Raw genomic sequence first — 21,199 nt, forward strand, 5'->3', positions numbered from 1 at the left:
ACACCTTATTGTTGCAAATAGAGCATGCATCATACCAATTGAATTTTTTTTCATTTATATCGATCAACATTCCAAGTATTATGTAAATTTTCCTCTGAAATAAATGACACGTTTAAAAAAATATTTAATAGACATTTAAAAATAGCTAAGTGATATAGTAATGTAAGGTAAAAATCATAATAAAAATGTAGGTAAAATTGAGATGAAATTACTTTTGGCATTGAGGAAAATTGAGATATTGTTGTACGTGGTGCATTTGATGTTGTAAGTGCCTTGTCCAGTGAAAGGTCACATGTTTGTATCCACTTGACTTTTAATTGTGCAAAATGATCATTGTGAAACCTGAGATAAATACATATGATACAGTAGTGAGTGGAAAAAAAAAAATAGTATCACATACATTACGTTTACTTTATATTATATAATGGTTCTCATCGTTTTATGCCTATCAAGAGTATCTAGTTGTTATGGTGACATTTCAATTCTTATCCTTTTTAATGTCAAATAATTTTGTAGGTGATAACATATATCAAATAATTAAAGTATATAATTATCTACACGTTTTTGGGATGACTGTGGTTTTAATTTTTTTTTTGATAAAATAGAAAAAGAGAAAGGAAAAATAACTACTACATTAATAATCTTAATCACATGAACAAACGTAAACAATTTATAATGGAGAGACAATAGGAAATTATTGGACTACACTATAATTATGTATAGTAATATTAATAAACAACAAATTTTTGTGTCAAAAATAAATAAATAAATATATTAAATTAAAAACATTAAATTTTAAGAGTCACACACTCACACGCTAAAGAAAAAAAAAATGCTCATCAAAGAAACAAAAGTTTTTAAAAGTAAAGAAAAAAATACTCACCACTGCATCAAGCTAGAAGAAGTAGGATCTATGTGGTTTATATACAACCTTGTGTATTTGCCCGTTGTTAAAAATAATGACCCTGAAAAATATAATGAAGTTAAGGTAAAAAGTAACAATGATACAGTAGACAACACAAAGAAAAATGTAAAATAAATAAATTACCATTAAAATATTTAATTTGTAGCCCACACCCTAGCAAGATGTTATTTTGGTGAATGTTTTCCAAAATGTGTTTGCCGATTTCATTAACAAAATCATTCCATATGGTCAATCTCATAGCAAAGCAACTGCTACAATAAAAATTATTATGTTAGTAATGAAAATATATAATATTTGGATAGATTAAAATAAAAATCTATAATTACCTTTGGTCGAGTATAACAATGTCTTGTTTAATACTTTCTTCATTGTCAATCGCGATAGTTCCAGTTGAATAAATGATAATTCCCATGACATCTACATTATAAACAAACAAAAAATTGTAGAGTTAAAGTAATACATGAGTTTAAGAAAAAGAATCTATATAATCATCAACTGACTACTTAAAAAAACATCAAATTTTTTGCGAAATTTTTGAAGGAATTTACACCATGTAGGGAAACTAAATTGTAGAAACTTTTTGGGAATTCGTCATCATTTGTATCAATAACTGACACCTTTGTTTCTCGAGTTATATTCAATTGGTATTGATTTGGTATTAACCTTAACCAATCATCGGCATCAATTACATGTGCACCTTCAAGGCTTCAAACGAATATACCAATCCCTCCTGTAATTTTCCAACAAACTGATCGACATCATTTGAGAATATGACACATTGAATTGGCTCTCCCTAACAACAGGAAACAAAAAAAATAATAATAATAAAATTATAGGAGTTAGTAAGTTTTGTCAGTAATAAAAGTATGAGTTAACACCAAAAGTATAAAGAAATAATGGTTTACCGTAGCGTCAATTAAAATCACTTTCCATATTTTTCGACCATGTCTCGTATTTTGAATGTCAAACAATAAGCCGGGCTTTCACATTCCACTTTCCAGAATATGGATGTAAATATATAAAAGGTGCATATGGTGTAGACATATTGTAGGTAAACCTCAAAAATATAATCGTTGAATTTTAACCATAAAAGATTGAGCAATAGGCTTAACTTTTTTTGTAAGTGGAGTATGAATTCATTCAAATTGTATGAAGATGTACTGGGAGCAATAGACTACATGGGACTTTATTATCCCAACAATTTTGTTTTGTTTTTGACAACTGTCAATGAGATAAAACGTGGATAAGTTAAAAAAAATCCAATTTTTTTTTTTTTTTAAGTAACCAACTAAACGTGGTTTTACTGGATCAATTTTTTTAAAAAAATCCAAATATTTTTTTTAAGTAACCAACTGAAACGTGTGTGAGTTGTGGTTTTATTATTTTTTTTTTACAAAAAAATCTTTAGATAATTTAAGTTGTTTAACTGCTTTCTTTTTTAAAAAAAAATAATTGACTATTATAATTATCCATTTATTATTTTTACCATAAAAGATAAAAAAACAATATATTGTGATTTTTTTTGTAAAAAGACGTTAAAATAATATGCTGTGAAGAATTTTTTTTTTATAGTGGATTGTTTTTTTTATTTTTTATTTTTTTTTACAAAAGTTAATTTCTTAAAAAATAAATAAATTAGGAAATAGAGAAGGGCATTTTGGGAAAACATAAATTTATCACCCAAAACCCCCCTTTCTCTTTATATATTACTATAGATAGATATATATAATTGACTGCTGCCTATTATATCATTATACAAGATTACAACGCATAATCCAAGGCTATGAAATATCCTAAAAAAAGATCTTTGTATCTAGAAGAATATTTTCATCAAAATATATAATTAGTTTACCTTGACTGCTGCCTATTATATATCATTATACAAGGCATAATCCAAGGCTATAAACTAGGGAAGGCTATATATATACGAATATTTACTTAACAAACTACAAAGATATTTAGCTCTGAAAAAAAAAAAAAATTACATTCGTGTTTACTCTCTAGGTAGGTCTGAACTATTTACTCTCTAGGTCTTCCAAACACAATTATAGAAGAGAATATGGAGGAGATCCCATTAACAACAATTTATGAACTTGCTGATGAGTTATTGATTGAGATATTTGTTAGACTTGGGTGTTATAAAACAGTGATTAGATGCAAACTCGAACCCTAAATATCTTATAGAATACCTAAACCATAAGAATAATCTTCCCTTACACAAGAAGGAACAACTACCATGGACGTTTTTGTCAACGATGAGGATGAGAGTGATGAATCCTAAAAAAAAAATCCCAACTCACAAGGTATTTAATTCTTCAAAATTCACCCTCACTTTTCTTCCTTTTAAATCGTTTATAATTGTAGCGACTTGCAAAGACCTAATTTTGTGTTTAGATATGAGTGACGAAAAAGATCATCATAACAATCAGTATTACTACATATGCAATCCATTAACAAAGCAATGGGTATATTGGTAATAATAATAATGAGGTACATATACCACTCAATTTTTATAAAAAACATAAGTGCATTGATGAAGACGAGGACAGATCACTTCTGTCAAATTCTAAATTGATTGGTATTCATCCAAATAACAAGCAATTGTTATATCTAGAAACTCGTAACGAAGAGGTGGTTTTGTTTGAAAGAAAATCATTACACTGGAAGACTTTGGGGAATTTGCATCGGGATCGTTTTCGTTCTAATTGCAGACTTGAGCTCCAATACTTCCACTCTTATGACCAAATATAATGATCTAAGTTTTTCTTCATCTTATTTTACATGTTTGACTCATCAAATCTACCATACACCATTGGTGACTCTTATTTCGGTCTTTTTTTTTTTTTTTTTTTTTTTTTTTTTTTTTATTGGTAGCTTTATTATGTTCAATTACTTGTTTAATTTCATTCTTGTGTTTGAGAATTATCAATAAATTTATTTTGCTTCTATTATTATACTTTTGTTTATTTCTTCCTGTAATCCTATGCCCGTACAACAATTTACCTTTAATTATGTTTTTTTCATAAAATCTGAATTTTATAAGTTAGTTTTTCAAAAATCCTTTTAAAAAAAAAATTCTAATATATACTCGTAAAAGCTTGTGCATTTGGATCGTTTTCGTTCTTTTTACAGACTTGAGCTCCAATACTGGCTACACCAATTCCACATATTTTCTACGAGTACCAATTTACTCCAATACTTTTTGCTATTCAAATATTACAGTAAATTCATTGTACTAACTTCGTTTAAAATTATATGCAGCAATTTAACATGAAATGTGAGTAGAAAATGTCTAATTCTAGCAAATATGTGGGTGTTTTTTCAACTTTTAACTATTCTGTACAACATTTTATTCAAAATGTATGTACTCTTACACTTTTTTTTTGTCTTTTTCTTTTTAGAACTAACTTTTACAATATATAAATACTCTACATATTGATCAATAATAATGGTGATGCATTATCTATTTTTCCACTAAATTTGTTGTGATATCAAGAACGAGTTAGATATTAGGATCTTTCTTCTAAATGGGGGCAAATGGAGAGATTGCGAAAAGTCAAATGAGGTCGAAATTTAGAGATAGCAAGAGTAAAATGTTTTTGATTCTTTTTGTTATTTTTTGGAGGCTTATCCCGCACCTTCACCAAATTTCCTCCGAATGAATGTAAATTTTTTGAAAAGGGACTACCACAAACCTTATTATGTGGCATAACTTGATTGGATATACTTTGTTATGTAATCTTTGACTTTTCAAGTCATGTTTTAATAAAAAATCATTTTTGTAATTAATTTATTATTTTTACTTTCTTAATTAATTTAAGAAAATCAAAATTAGATTAAAAATCAAATACCGCCACCGGTCCACAGTCGTCGTTCCCTTTGCCCCCCTTTTCTCGTTCCGACAGAATCGCCGATTGGACTCGCAACCTCGCCCAAAATTCGGCATTAAATGGCGCTTCCATCACCACCTTAACAACCCATCTCGCCATCTCCCTAAATGGCGCTTCCACCACCACCATAACAACCCATCTCGCCATCTCCTTTAAAAAGCATGCTCACCGCGATCAGCTTTACCATAACAACCATCTTATTGGTGATGGACAACATCAACGCCGCGTTCAAATCACCAGTTGAAATTTAGAACAATGAATAACAAATTTTTATTTTAATTATGATTTTGTTAAGTTAATTAAGAAATTAAAAAAATTTAGAAATTATAATCCGAAAATAAAATAAAAGAATTTAAGAAATTACAAAATCAATTTTAATTAAAATACACTTTGAAAAGTAAGGATTACATGGCAAATTAAATTACGGGTCTGTTCTCATACGATTATTTTCGGTTTAGTTAGTTCAGCTCCTAATTTCCTTCTCTTATAAAATATTCATTTTAGTTCAGTTCAGTTCACCTCGGTTCAGTCAATGAAACTTGTGGTAGTCGCTTTTCAAAAGACTACTGTAAAATCATTTGTAAAATTTATGCTAAAGGAACGTCATTATTAAAAAGGAATGAAAAAGTATACTTCCTCCATGTTTTAGTAAGTGTTACACTTACCAAATTCGGCTGTGTTTTAATAAGTTTTACACTTTTTTTTATGGCAAAAAACTACATTAAAATATTATATCTCTTTTCTATATCCCCACCCAAACCCACTACTACTTTTTTTTATTGTTATTATATATTTCCTTTCACATTCATTACTTTTCAATAAACTATTAACCGCAAGTAATTTTAATCATTTTTATTGGTGTTTAGAGAACCACAAGGGGCGGGGTGAAAATCGATCTCAAGATCTCCTAGAACAGAGAAGGAGCTCTAACCACTTGAGTCATTATAGCTGATTTCTACAGGCGCTTGTACGGTGCAACTTACAGTCGTTTTGTAGGAAAGAACATGATATGTAAAAGTAATGATCATATTGGTATAGTGAAAAGGACACACTATTAAAATGTAATGAACATATATCTAGAGTGAAAATAACATACTATCAAAATGTAATGAACATATACCTAGAGTGAAAAGAACATATTTGCACAAAAAAAACGAAAAGAACGTATATTTATGTTCTTTGATTGTTAGTATAATGTACTTTTATTTGCGACATAATATTCATTGCTTATTGTGAAATGTTTATTGAATTTTGTTTTCAAATTATGGTGGTTATATATCGATAATGTTTATTACATAATATTATCATGTTCTTTATTAATATTACAGATGTTCTTTTGATATGAAAAAAATATATATAATTGAATGTTATTTACAAAACAACTATATGTTCTTTATGAATTATTGTATGTTCTTTACAAAATAGTTACATGTTCTTTTTGCGTTTTTTTGGTTGTACCAAACAAGGTACAACCGTCTGTACCTTGAGTCATCCCTCATTGTATAGTCTATTTTAATCATGTGTTATTTCTTTTATTTGTATCTCTCTAGAGTTGTCAAAATCTAACGTGACAACTCAATCCAAAATCAACTAATTAAAACTCGATTCAAATTTTAACTTATATGAACGCAATAATTTAGCGTGATTCAAATTTAAAATAGACTGGACAGAACTTGACCTCACCAATCCGATTCACAGCTTGAATCGACACCTCTTCTCATAGTTAGCAATTTTTAAGAGAACGGAGTTACTTTACTTGGTAATTCTGAGTTGATTGATAATTTTGCGCTCCAGTTTAGATCCACTGTGTGAGCGAGCTTTGATCTCCACCAACAATGGCGGTCTCCCATCTTCATCAGAGACCGACACACAAACGTCCTTCTTCCTTTCTTAATCGCACAAATCTCACCCTCGTTTTCTCTCTCCTCATAATCCTTGGTTTCTTCTACCCTTATCTGGGAATCTCCCAACCCTTTTTCTCAAACCCCAACTTCGCTTTTCAGTCTAAATGGCGAAATTACTCCCTCCAAGAAGCTGTTTCATTTGTTGGGCGAAATGGGACTGTCATTGTTTGTATAGTTAGTGAACCTTACTTGGATTTTTTGAACAATTGGTTGATTAGTGTTACCAGACATAAACATCAAGACAAAGTTTTGGTGATTGCTGAAGATTATAACACTTTGTATCGGGTTAATCAAAGGTGGCCTGGTCATGCTGTGCTAATTCCTCCAGTTCTTGAATCTAATTCTGCCCATAAATTTGGTTCCTTGGTATGAAATTTGTTGCCATATTTATTTCAATATAATTTATCATATTGCTGATTGATTATTATTGCTATTGGGGATTTGGGAATTTTGTTTTTTAGGGTTTTGATCTGATTTTGGTGTTTGAGCTTTTCAATGTGAACTTGTTCTTTACAAGGGTTAGTGTGTTAGTAAATAACTTGTGAAATTGTGATGTTACTAGTTCATATATTTAGTTTTTGGAGTTGTTCATGCGCAAAGATCATATCCCAATGTCTTAGTCTGTAATTTTGATTTTTGATCATTGTGGGGAGTGGGTTTTGGGTCTGTTTTAGATAATTGAGCTTGTTTATGTGAACTATTCTACTGCTTTATTAAATGGATTGCTACATCAGGAAATGAATTGTGATGTTAACATACTTACATCTGATATAAGCATGGCTGCATGGAGAGTTTTCATATAAGAAATATCAACTATCTTTTCTAGTTGAAATTGTCAATTAATGCTTCAATAATGAATGAGAATTTTGAAACTAGCTAAGCTATAAGTGGCCCTCATCTCTCAGAAGATATGAAAGGGGAATTTTGTTAATTATCAAGGGAGGAGGGGGGGCGGGGTGGTTATCCGGTTATGCGTGAAGTTTTTATGTCATTGTGTATAAGATGATCATAGGCGAGTCGTTTTGTAATTTAAGCTATGGAAGGATGTCTGGTTTGCCATTTAAAGCTTCTGTATAATAGGATGTCTGGTTATGTATGCTCATATGAGGTGAAACAAAGATTGTCATTACTCGGTTTTCTCTTAATATATAGTTGGCGTTATGGCCATGCTTGAATTTAGAGAGATCAGGGGTAACATAAGGGAATGGTGGATGGGGGACAAGAAAATACAAGTTAATCACCAGGATAAAACTGCAGTGTTTATCCTGGGCTAACCAGGTAATTTCGCTAGGTAACAGTAGGTGCCCTTGATGGTAATCTTAGAACTTGGTGTATGAATATATTACTTAACCAGTTGGTTTGTATAATTGATACACAAATCTTAGCAGTCTGATCCATCCATTTGTTAACATTTCTGAAAAAAATTGTAACTTAATCTTTTTAACCTCTATATCTTTGTTTCCAGCTCAACTGTTGCTAATCCATTTATATTTCTGCCTGAATTATGTTGTCCCTTGTTGGACTAAAACCAAAAAGAATATGGATCCAATATCCCCATGAAACTAGACTTATGTATCAGATTCACCTTGCAAATTTTTAGCCAAAGAGGCAATGTAAATACATTCATCAGTTGGTTGCTTGAGAAGTGCAATTATTATTTATTAAGGCTCAAACTCTAACATTGCATGGAATAGGATTCCTAGGGTATTCCTAGTTGCTAGAATAGTAGGCGTGGGTTCTGATTCCAAGTGCAATGTTAAGAAGCTTATCTCCAAATTCATTTTGCAATCCATGATGGATCCTGTAGGGTCAAATGAGTGCACTTTAGCATGATCTGAAAGGAAAATTATCTGTAACCTTTGATCAACACTGCTAGTATGTAATATACGTACCTTAGGAAACTCAGGAGGTTACTTGGGAGCAGGGTCGAGCTTTTCTTTATACTTTGTGTCCATTAATGACCTGCCTAACTGTCATCTGATCGTTTGTGCAGGGGTTCTTCAATTTTACGGCTAGGAGGCCTCGCCATCTTCTGAATATATTGGAGCTTGGATATAATGTCATGTACAATGACGTTGATATGGTTTGGTTGAAAGACCCATTTCCTTATTTGGAGGGAAATCACGATGTCTACTTTATGGATGATGTGGCTGCGGTATGTAGGCTGATATTCCTTGCTATTTTACTCTTATAGTCATATGTATACAGAATGCTTCTGCCTGAGTCTGGTCTGTGTGCTAAAAACTGAGAATATTTTACACATCAAATTATCTATGCAAGTACAGTGCAGCATTCAGCAATGATGTCACTTGTTTCTGCTTTGATGTAAATAACATTGCATAAACGCCCTCTTTAGGTGTTTAGGTTTGCATAATCCTGTTTAATGATCATGACGGGTCTAATGAGCATGTTCTTATATCAACTACTCAGTAAAATCAGAGACCTGTGTATAAGTTCAAAAGTAAAAAACGCATCCTTTGCTAATAGTTATGGATGATAATTTTTTCTTTCATAATTTTTATTCTTGCCTCTGCTTCTTATATCTAGGTGAAGCCTTTGAACCATTCTCATGCCTTACCACCTCCAGGGAAAAAGGGACGACCTTATGTTTGTAGCTGCATGATATTTCTGCGGTCCACGAGTGGTGCCAAGTTGGCTATGAGAAAGTGGCTTGAGGAGCTTCAAGAACAGCCATGGACCAGAGCAAAGAAAGCTAATGACCAGCCTGCATTTAACTGGGCTTTGATGAAAATAGAAAAAAAGGTCGGTCTTTTTACCTCCCTTAGTCACCTCCCCTTTTCCTTTTTACTTATGCTTCCATTCTCCTCCCTTACGCTTTACAGCTGTCACTCCAATGGATTGAGAATAGAGGAAACTTGCTATTCGTTGCCAAAGTGTAGATTTGTTTAGCAAATGATATGTGATAACTCAGTGAAGTTTAGGGTAGTTACATATGTGACTATTGCATCCCAACCAAAGGGGGTGGGGTTAAAAAAGGAAATACGGAGTATGACCTGCACTGTACTGACTTTTTTTTTTTTTTTTTTTTTTTGCTGCTTTTGCTTTTGATTTCTGATATTCATTTTGATAAGCTTTTGGGAGAGCCATAGTTGGTCAATTCTCTGAACAAGGAATGAAGGAAATACTGTATACACCACAAATATGTAAAGAAATTCCATATCAGAATTTTTTTGTTTGTATAAAGCTGACTTGGAGTAACTATTAGCCTAACCTAAGGATACTCATTGGGTTGTATTCTGTACTGGACAACAGGTGGATATGTATCTGCTCTCCCAGTCTGCATTCCCAACTGGAGGTTTGTACTTCAAGAACAAGACATGGGTACGTGAAACTGAAGGTTCACATGTTATCATTCATAACAATTACATCCTAGGATTTGAGAAGAAAATAAAGCGTTTCCGTGACTATAGCCTCTGGCTAGTTGATGATTATGCTTCAGAATCTCCACTTGGCAAGCTATAGAAGTATCAAAGGGTATGGTTATGATTTCGAGTACTACACCTAGCGCTGAACTGCATTTGTAATCTGATTTGGCTGAGCTGCAGCATGTTTCAGCCACTAGCTATGGCATATGCTCAATTTAGAGCTGCTTTAGAATTCCTTCTTTGGCTGTAGTCTCAAGCGAGCTCATTTCAACGAGAGTTTGGCATTCATAAGCTGGATCGCTGGCTGTAAGCTTTCAGAAACACAAGAATGCGCAATGATATCTTCCAATGTCTTGTCTTCAATTTTGATTATTTATAATTATGGGGGTTTTGGGTTTTGGTGTGTTCTAGAGATTTGAGCTTGTATATGTGAACTAATCTCGATTGAGAATCTTGAGTTAATATGTTGTATGGAGCTCTTCATGCCTCACAGGCATCTCACTGAAAAGAGAGATTTCATGATATTTTACTAAGGTCTATCTTCTTCGTTTTGCATATAGAAGGCTGAATAATTACGCCAAAGAACACTGTGAAACACAGAAGGATATATGTGCTGAACATTCTCTTAGCTCTTTATTGTAAATATAACTAAAGTGTGTAATTTTTTGACAGAAATCAAAGGCTCAAATTTATTAAGTAATCAAGTAATATAACTAAAGTGTGTAATGATTCCTTAGTAATGCTACGATATTACATTTGTTGTTATAGAGGACGTAGGACTAAAAAATCAAGATCTTCAATAATCTGCTGATAGGTAGTGGGAATGAAACAAGCGGTGATATTCTCTCCTAGATTAGTCACAAAGTCACAATTGGGAGGGGACTGGAACCTAACCACCCAAAACTGATCCCGAATCCGGATTAGCTCAAAGGGTGAACCGGGTAGAACACCAAAAAAAAACAAAGTCATAGCGGTTCAAGAGCTCAATACTTTTGGCCAAGGATATAGTAAACGGATGTGGAACTAAACCGGTTTGATTGACTTGCACTGTTACGAGTTCTTTAAATTCTGCTAAACTTGCAAGCCCAAGACATTCGTTAAGCCTTATAGAAGTAATGTACCTTAATGCTATATTTGGATCCTCCAGTCCTACTTGTTCATACACATCAATCTCATCATCAAGATGTTCCTCATCCACTTCACCCACCTCCATCACTTGATTTGCTTCACCCTCCACTTCACCCTCCTCTTGACCCCATTGCAATTCCATTGGATCACCCCCCTCCTCCCCACCAAAATCAAAACCAACACCAACATTCTCAAGACCAGCATCAAGATAATCATCACCCCCATCATACCCTCCATTTACTCCACCATTAGCTTCTAATATGGCACCAGAAGCTCCATCTACATGTTGGTCAAAATGCCTTCCATCTAGTGTCTTCATTGTGTCTGAAAATTGCCAAAATTTTAAGCCAGTTACAAACTTTCCATCAATCTAAGAGGTTATTAACAGCTCTATATGGATTCAACACCACACACAGTTATAATGCTACATTGTATTGTAAGAGAAGCAGATGTTCAAGAAATTTAATGCTCACCAAAAGCTGATGAATACAGTTGCTTCCAGCTAAAAGAGACGTCTCCTGGATCAGGAACTGCTAGATCGCGTAAGCTGGCATATTTCCACTTGTATAACCATTTGCAGGTAGTGGCAAGCATCACCAGAGACCTTCCATCTTGGCTATCGCAATCGAGACATCATCCTCAAACCTTTGAGCACAAAATCAGAATTCAGTGAGAAATTTCAATTTGTAACCATTATTCAAAACTACAGAAACTTCAAATAAAATAGTCCTTGTCTATTCACACAAAATCATGCTAATCAAAAGTTAAAAATCAATTGTTGAACCGTTCAATTCCACAAACATAATCAAGATTTAAGAAAAGATGATTACACACAAAATGATTCCAACCACTGCATTTTCTTTGTTAGAGCTAAATCATGAAGTTAAGTTAGCTGAATTATGAGAAAATCCTCACTAATCAATTCAGCATTCATACTAGCTAAACAGATATATGAATAAGCTTGAAATACATACTGTAATATTCTTGCTTGCTTCCCAATATAGCGACCTGTCTTCCCATCATAGTACTCTGGCCAGCCATCATTGGTAAGGTGTTTCTCCACCAGCTCTATGGCATTTCCGGCCATCTGAGGCCTCGCAGTCTTGATGCATACAGATACCAGTAACCACAGCAGAACTGCAATATGAGTATGATTAATAATAACGCATAAGCTTAGATATAATGTTTTGTAAAGGCATGACCGCATGAGAAATGCACCCTAGAGAAAAAGAAGAAGAAGAAGAAAAAAAGTGAGCTTCTGAGGTAAAACGCTGCCTCGGTCAGCGTTTTTCCTCATTTTTATTTATTTAATTTGTTTTGAATTGTGTATTTTGTGAAATACAAAATAAAAAATAAAAAAAACTGAAATACACAAAAACGCTGCCTCAGGCAGCGTGTTTCTAGTATTAATGAAACGCTGCCTCAGTCAGCGTTTTAAGGCCTGTTATAGCCTAACACAAAAACGCTGACTGAGGCAGCGTTTTTGTGTATTTCAGTTTTTTTTATTTTTTATTTTGTATTTCACAAAATACACAATTCAAAACAAATTAAATAAATAAAAATGAGGAAAAACGCTGACCGAGGCAGCGTTTTACCTCAGAAGCTCACTTTCGTAAATAGTTTGGCCACGCGTCTATATTCGTAAATAGTTTACTAATAAGGCTTAGTTTCGTAAAAAATCCGAAAGACGCGGGAGTGAGAGAAGTCTCGTATTTTTTGTATTTGTTTCAACGGAAGTGGTACCCTTAGCTCATTGCCAATTTGCCATTGTTGTTATATGGAAACGACAGCGTTTCAGTTTTGTTATCGGGTATGATTTTTGGGTATCATTTTAAAATGGAAAATTTGCAAATTACCACCCAAAAATAGTTCCATTTTCTAAATAACCACCCATTAAAATTTTATTTTAAATTACCACCCACTAAAATAATTAATTACGCAGATTACCACCTTTTTAAAATTTCTGGTTGATTTCAGGTGTGTGGGGCCCACAGTCATTATATCCCTCCTAAATTTTTTTATTTTTTGTCGATTTCACTATTATAAGCTACTCAAATACTTAAAAATGAGAATCACCTTATTCTCTTCCATTTCTGCCACAATAATTCCAACAACAAATAAACATAAAAGCTTAAAACATGCTTCAACCAATACTAACAGTAATTAATTAAGTGTACAAATTGCAAACACAACTTACCCAGTACTAACAGCAATTCAATGACAAAAAACCTAAATTGGGCAAAGAACATGAACCCTAAATAACTAAACACTCAGTTTCCCCCAATTAAATAGGAAAAGAATCCTAATTTGCGAAGAAAGTAAACCCTAATCAACTAATCAGCAAGTTTTCCCCAATTTAAGCACAATAAGAACCCTAAATTTAAAGAATGTCATAGGTTACCTGATGCGAATTCACCTCTGAGGTTTCTTCAAAATGCTACAACAATTACAAGGGAGTGAAATTTGAGGAATTTGGGGAATTTTTGAAGTACAAATCGCAAATTAGGGTAGGAGAAATGTTATATAGGGGAAAATCGGGGGGAAATTCATTTGGGAAGGAGAAACTAGCCGTTAGTAGCCGTTAGGAGGGCCCCACTCATCTGAATTCCACCGGATTTTGAAAAAAGGTGATAATCTGCATAAAAAATAATTTTAGTGGGTGGTAATTTAAAATAAAATTTTAAATGGGTGGTTATTTAGAAATTGATACTTTTTTGGGGTGGTAATTTACAAATTTTCCACTTTAAAATTAACGATTATCCGTTCCGATTCGATAAACAATTTTTTTTTCCTACTTAAATCTATTATTCCAATATTTAAACCCTTACTTTACTTCATAATTACTACGAATTATATAATATCAATTATTAGTAATAGTAAAAAAAAAAAAATTGGTCAAGATCGTGTAGTATTGTTGTTAATTAGTGTTAAAAATAATAACTAATTTATTAAGTTTAATTATCACTATTGGATACCTTATTGGCTACCTGATAACCGATTCGAAAATTCGGGTACCCGAAGTCCGGGTACCCAAACTTATCGGTTCGGTTTATGGATATCACTTTTAGTGATATTGGTTATCAGGTACCCGATCCGTTAGTACTAACGGTGAAGGTACTCGTCCCATGTCCACCCTTACATGCCTAGATATTTCGAACCACCACGGGATGTTCAAATTTTCTGGGCGTTGCACTCCAAACGCCCATAAACTTTGATCGTCTAGCGGTGGTTTGAAATTTCTAGGCGTTTTTGCCTTGGTGGTTCGTAATTACTAGGAGCAGCAATTCTGCAATTGCTGGTAAAAGCAATTTGCAGAATGTCATTGATAATTTTCCCAAAATCTGAAGGCTCAAAAATTCCCTTCTTCAGAGCATGAAACACCTTCTCTTAATCAATCAATCGTCAATCAATATATATATATATATATATATATATATATATATATATATATATATATATATATATATATATATATATATATATATATATATATAGCTATACTAAAGGCGAAACCAGAAATGACACTTGTCATAACCTGGTTAAAATTTTTCCCTCCAAAAAGTGTTTTTTTTTTTTTTCCCAAAGCTTCTTAGAGAAGTATTTAATTTAATACTTACTTTACAATAATATATTTCTTTTCTATTTGGCAAGTATAATCATTTTTACACATTCAACAAAGATTTATTTATTTATTTTATGACGGGAACAATACAATAATGTAATCTTATCTATAACTTTGTAATGCAATCCATAGTTATTTTCATTAGTCGTGCATGCATTTCTTCCTCCGTTTTCTTTAATGATTTTAAAAAATCATAATTACAGAACTTTCATCCTATTTTGCAATTTGCTATTATTTTTTACAGTAAAATAATTGTATTAAACTAATGATAAATATTGAAATTACCGTGCATGGCACGGGATCTAACCTAATACTTTAAACAAGCAATTACATCTTAATACGAGCCCACGAGCCCACATCATCCAAAATTTCGCACATCCCTCATTTTTTAGTTGTTCTTAGGGCCTGTTCTCATTGACTGAACTCAGCTAAACTGAACTGAACTTAGGGCCTGTTCTCATACGTTGAAATTCAGTTCAGTTCAGCTCAGCTCCTAATTTCCTTCTCTTATAAAATATTCAGTTCAGTCCAGTTCAGCTCCTAATTTCCTTCTCTTATAAAATATTCAATTCAATTCAGCTCAGCTCAGTTCAATTCAGTCAATGAGAACAAGCCCTTAATAGAGCTAAACTGAACTTATTAGAGCTAAATTAAGCTGAACTGAATTGAATATTTTATAAGAGAAGGAAATTAAAAGCTGAACAGAACTGAACTTATTAGAGCTGAACTGAACTGAAAATAAAAGTATGAGAACAAGCCATTAGTTTTGTTGCTATTGTTGTTGTTGGTGTTATTGTTTTTATTATTTTTGTAATTATTGTTGGTGGTGTTGTTATTTCTAATTGTTATTGTTACTTCTTATAATTATAGTTGTTCTTATTGTGTTAGTTATTTTGCTATTATCATTATTATCAAATTTTTGTAGACGAGGTAAGAATGTAATTTTAGATTATAAATGCGGGTGTTACCTAGAGATTTGAGGGCGACGTTTAACGTTCCACAAATAAAGGTTTTTTTTAAAGAAAGAGTTCTTTAATAATTAATTAAAATAATAGAAATGGACCAACTAAATTATAACATGTGGCATAAGCAACCCAAATAATCCGTTAAATTACCCCCATAAACTAACAGGTCATGACTTATTTTGAGAAAATACCCTATAAAGGTCAATTTATTTTGAGTTAATCTAAAAGTTTGCTTATTTTGGAAGATCGAGCAAAAGTTTGCTTATTCTTGACAAAATTTCCTAAACTTATTGTACATTAATTGTAAAGTTTCCTAAAATATCAAAATTTACCTTAAAATAAATAAAAGTTACCACAACTTGTACATGACACAAAATCAAATCATACTGATTGAAAATTAATACAGTAATACCCTTCTAAAGCTTATCTCAATGATTATTTATATTAAGACCATATTTTAAGGTACCCTCAGAAGACTAAAAGTTATCTTAAATTTGGCAAAAATTACTCGAACATTGTTCTTAATTAAAAATTACTGTAAAATGAGTGTTTACAAAAGTTTTTGAACAAGGAATGTTGGGTTTGGATTTTGTCACAAACAAAGGGATTTTTTTTTTTTTTTTTTTTTTTTGAGGGAACGATCAAAGGGATATTATTTTTGCAAAGATAATTATGTTACGAATTGATAAAATTTTTTAAAAATTCCAATTTGATTTATATCATATATAAATCTTGTCAAAAAAAGACTTGTATCTGAAAGAATATTTTCCTCAAAATATTTACATTGACCGCTGTCTATTATAACTCCGTACCGTACGTATCATTATACAAGGCATCCAATGCTATAAACTTTATTTTTTTTTTTGACAATCCAATGCTATAAACGGAGAGATTTCCCATAATATTGTTGAAATAAAAATCAATTCCCATAATACATTGATTTAAAAATAAATTCCCTACATAGTGTCCACGTAGGATCGTTTTTTTGCTTTAGGTTCAACTTAAAACCGCTAATGGTGATAGCGGATTTAAAAAAGAGACCGCCTCTAACAATAACAGGTCTCTTTGCGTCCTTGGTTAATTCACAAGGCATAGTCTAGGAAAAATATTTCAAAGAAACCGCCTTTCAATACGACAGGTCTCTTTGTGTTCTTGTTAATTCTTAGCCCACAACAAGAAATTACACTTATAATTTCAAAGAGACCGCCTTTCAATAAAAACAGGTCTCTTTGACTTTATTTTACAAAAATTGCAAAACCGCTAATACCATTAGCGGTTTTAAGTTGAACCGAAAACCAATCCTATGTGGACACTACTTTGGGAATTTGTTTTTAAAACAAAGCATAATGGGAATTAATTTCTATTTTAACAATATTAAGGGAAATCGTTCCTATAAACAAGGAAAAAATATATTACGAATATTTACCAAACAAATTACAAAGATATTTACATACATCTTAACTGTATCTTATATATAGTACATATCACAAATGGATTATGAAGGGAGGCTGTAGGTGTGAATTGTTTACTCTCGAGGTCTTCTAAACACATTTAGAGAAGAGAATATGGGGGAAAACTCATCATCATCAATATTATCACCATCAATATCATCATCTATATCATCATCATCATCATCACCATCAATATCATCATCATCATCATCAATACCATCATCACCATCAACAATACCATCATCACCATCAAGATCATCAACAAGAATTAATGATCTTGCTGATGAGTTATTGATTGAGATATTTGTTAGACTTGATAATTATATAACAGGGATTAGATGCAAATTAGCATCAAAGCGTTGGTTATCTATACTGTCGAACCCTAAATTTGTTATGGAATACATAAACCATAAGAATAATCTGAAGGAACACCTACCATGGACGTTTTTGTCAACGATGAGGATGACTACTAGACGGATGAATCCTAAAAAAAAAATCCCAACTCACAAGGTATTTAATTCTTCAAAATTCACCCTCACTTTTCTTCCTTTTAAATCGTTTATAATTGTAGCGACTTGCAAAGACCTAATTTTGTGTTTAGATATGAGTGACGAAAAAGATCATCATAACAATCAGTATTACTACATATGCAATCCATTAACAAAGCAATGGGTTGCTCTCCCACCGATTCCAATTTCATCACACGTCTGCTTTTGGGCTAGATTATTTTGCAAATATCCTGACTGTCAAGGAAACATCGATTGCAGCAGGCTTAGGGTTGTGGTTATTCATCCTATACCCATGTTCTATGGCCCGATAACTTTTGATCCTTATAAATCATTCAATTCTATGGTTTTTTGTTCGGAGAAATCTCTATGGAAAAATATTCATCTTCGGATTCCATTGTTACTTAGAAATAATAAAAATAATTTAGTTTTCAAGGGTGCTGTATGTAAGGGAATGGTTTGTATTCGGCACGATTCACATTTCGGGGTGTTCAATCCATTCGACATAACCCCTAATACTGGTGATGAACACGAAGCCAGAAAGATTGGACCATCATTTTTTCCCGGAGATGGAATACTTTTGGAATGTAGAGGGCGATTGATTAGTATGTGCATAACCGTTACACATAGGAATCCCGGTTGGGATGTATTATATGGTGAAGTCCGAATTGATGGTGATGAAGGAGATTTCAATGGACTTGATGATACTCTTAATGATAGTAATAATAAAGATGATGTATGGTTACCAAACTGCAGGGTATATAGCCACAGGTGCATTGACGACTTGGACGGAATAATTATGCCAAATACTACTACTAGATTGATTGGTATTCATCCTACTAACAAGCAATTGATATATCTTGAAAATAAGGTGTGTAGCAATGAGGTGGTAGAAACCAGTGACAATGAGGCCAATTCAAAAGACAGAACTAGTAAGTTGGTTTTGTTTGATAGAAGCTCGTCACACTTGAAGACTTTGGGAGAATTGCATCCCGATCGTCTAGATTCTCCTTGCAGACTTGAGCTCCAACACTGGCCTACACCACTTCCACGTATTTCCTACTAATGTACTATTCTGCTCTGCCCAGAAACTCAAAAGAACAGGGCCTTAGTAGTGGATTAAATGAGAATCCAAATACACCAATTCCACATTAATTTTGATCTTTATAAATTTATTCAACTAGCGTGTAGCCCGGGCGTTGCACCAGTTGCTACTTTAATTAGACCTTGTGATTATCAATTATATACACTTATTTTCATGTTTTTAACATAAATTATGATTGACTTAGATGGTTAAGTAACTGTCTTTCTTATTAAAGGTAGAGTGTTCAAATTCCCTTATCATCATTTTTTTTATATGCAACATTCTAGTTGATTGATTAGTGATGATGGGACATAATGAGAAGTGGAGTAGGTGACATGGCGTGATCTACGTGGCACAGAAACGTTCTTAGTAACGCCTTTTAATATATTACAGTAGTATAGATAAATATAGATTCACCTTATTATCATTCAAGGACGTTGTTCAAAATGTGTACTCTTTTTTTCTTTTTACAAACCTCTCTTAATCACTTATGAAAAAAAAAACTTCTACTATATTTTTACTAAACATATATTGTTAAATGAGTTAAATAAGAATGTCATAGTCCATATAAGTATACTCCTATTAATTAAAAGGAGACATCTGTCCCGCCGTTGGTTAGTTGTTCATATCAATTCACATGCACTGGCTGAATTAGCTAAGCTACTATTGTTAACTACTCGCAGTACGAGCTGAGTATCCTTCCCCCACCCCCCTTTTTTTTGAGAAAAATTAAAATGTTGGACAATATAATACTAGTATTATCCTTTTCCATTACAATTTACAATCATACGGCGTGTTCTACTGTATTTATTTACAAAATAATAGAATTCTGTGTTTCTTTAGATTGAAGCTTTAGCAAGAATATTCTTTAAAAAAAAATATTTCAAGAATAATTGTTTAGCTGGTTTGGAAGTTGAAGTTGGCAAAAATAGGTCCAATATTATTTGTTTAATTTGCGGAGATATTATTTTTTGATTGTTTATATATATATATACTTTGTAAATTATAATTAGTAACTTTGACAACTTTATATTAATATAATATTTAAATTTAATTTTTGTATGTATTTTTCTCGCAATGCTAAAATATAAATGTATTCTTGAGTAAGACAATTGAGTTTCAGTTTAGTGTTGGAAATTTTATTGAATATTTTTTCATTATGTTGTTTATATGAAAATACTCGGTAATAATTTTTCAACAGTAATTAAAAGAAGATTCAATAAACTTGATACTATTCACATCAATCGAAAAGGATCAATTTGCAAACCACTATACGTAGCAACTAGCAAGTTAAAGCGATAATGAACATAATAATCTTGTTAGCTTACAGGTAGTTTTCTAATGGATGCTTTGACGTTTAAGATCCTACTATTGATACCTCACAATTTTAGTATGAGTACTTAGAAAAGGGTATGATAATGGATACAATGATTAAAATTCTAAGGCATGCGCCCAATGCATGAAATGATCAAGAATTTTTTATTTTTTTATTTTTTTTATTTTTTTTTACTATTTATACTTTATATTATAGTTATAATTATATTTATTTTATTTTTTTGACATTGGATGAAGTGATCGAATTTGGATCACATACAATTAGTACAATTTAAATACCAACCGATCTTCCTGCCAAAAAAAAAAACAAAAGAAAAAATTACAAATCCATCTTACTAAAAACAGCTTGCATTGGCATACGTAGGCCATACTTATCAGACTTGTTATTTAATTGGTGACCCATATTATGAATTTCCTCTATAGTAATGGTCACAACCTCACAATTATTTATTTATTTGAGACTTCATTCTCTTTTTTTAATTTTTCAATTGGGTGATGTATTGCGTCAATTATGGTAAGTTGGTAATTGATATTCATATAAAAATTAGGGTCTAACCATTCCTCATTATGGTCATAATAATGTGGAATGTATTTGATCATCAATTGAACTCCTTTTGAAATAAATAAATAAATAAAAATTGAAGTCATTAATTGTCCTTTTCATTTGGACTTTTCAATAATAAAATTTGACAAGTATTATGATGGAGTTATTATTTGAATGTTAACTAGCATCCTGGCCCATGTAATGCACGGGTTATTCATATAAAATTGTATTGAGAGATAAGTGAGGAAATATCAATAAGTCATTATAGGGTATAATATGTAATCGAAAACATGATTAAAGAAATTAAAATTTTGGAACTTTAATCCAAAAAGGGCTTAAAAAGAAGATGGAAGGGCTAAAATTAAAGAGAGAATAGGAAAAAGGTTTAATTAAAGGGGAGAGATGAAGATGAAGATGAAGATGAAGAGATGAAGTGTATATGAAAGATGAAGTATAAGT

At 32.0% G+C, this 21,199-nt stretch overlaps 2 protein-coding genes across 2 annotated transcripts; one reads left to right on the forward strand and one right to left on the reverse strand.

The window, feature by feature from the left end:
* Window positions 1-6,489: 6,489 nt before the first annotated feature.
* LOC110714129 (UDP-D-xylose:L-fucose alpha-1,3-D-xylosyltransferase MGP4-like) lies at window positions 6,490-10,629 on the forward strand. The gene is made up of 4 exons (XM_021892603.1): window positions 6,490-7,085; window positions 8,713-8,874; window positions 9,267-9,482; window positions 9,993-10,629. The coding sequence occupies exons 1-4, from the start codon at window positions 6,651-6,653 to the stop codon at window positions 10,200-10,202; spliced, it is 1,023 nt and encodes a 340-aa protein (XP_021748295.1). The 5' UTR covers window positions 6,490-6,650; the 3' UTR covers window positions 10,203-10,629.
* An 83-nt stretch (window positions 10,630-10,712) lies between these two features.
* LOC110714130 lies at window positions 10,713-12,409 on the reverse strand. The gene is made up of 3 exons (XM_021892604.1): window positions 12,208-12,409; window positions 11,707-11,878; window positions 10,713-11,557 (listed from the first exon to the last, which is right to left on the reverse strand). Exons 2-3 carry the CDS (start codon window positions 11,825-11,827, stop codon window positions 11,031-11,033), a joined length of 648 nt encoding a protein of 215 aa, XP_021748296.1. The 5' UTR covers window positions 11,828-11,878; window positions 12,208-12,409; the 3' UTR covers window positions 10,713-11,030.
* Window positions 12,410-21,199: the final 8,790 nt, after the last annotated feature.

Source organism: Chenopodium quinoa, unplaced genomic scaffold, assembly GCF_001683475.1.
Source record: "Chenopodium quinoa cultivar QQ74 unplaced genomic scaffold, ASM168347v1, whole genome shotgun sequence".
Taxonomy (NCBI): Eukaryota; Viridiplantae; Streptophyta; class Magnoliopsida; order Caryophyllales; family Amaranthaceae; genus Chenopodium; species Chenopodium quinoa.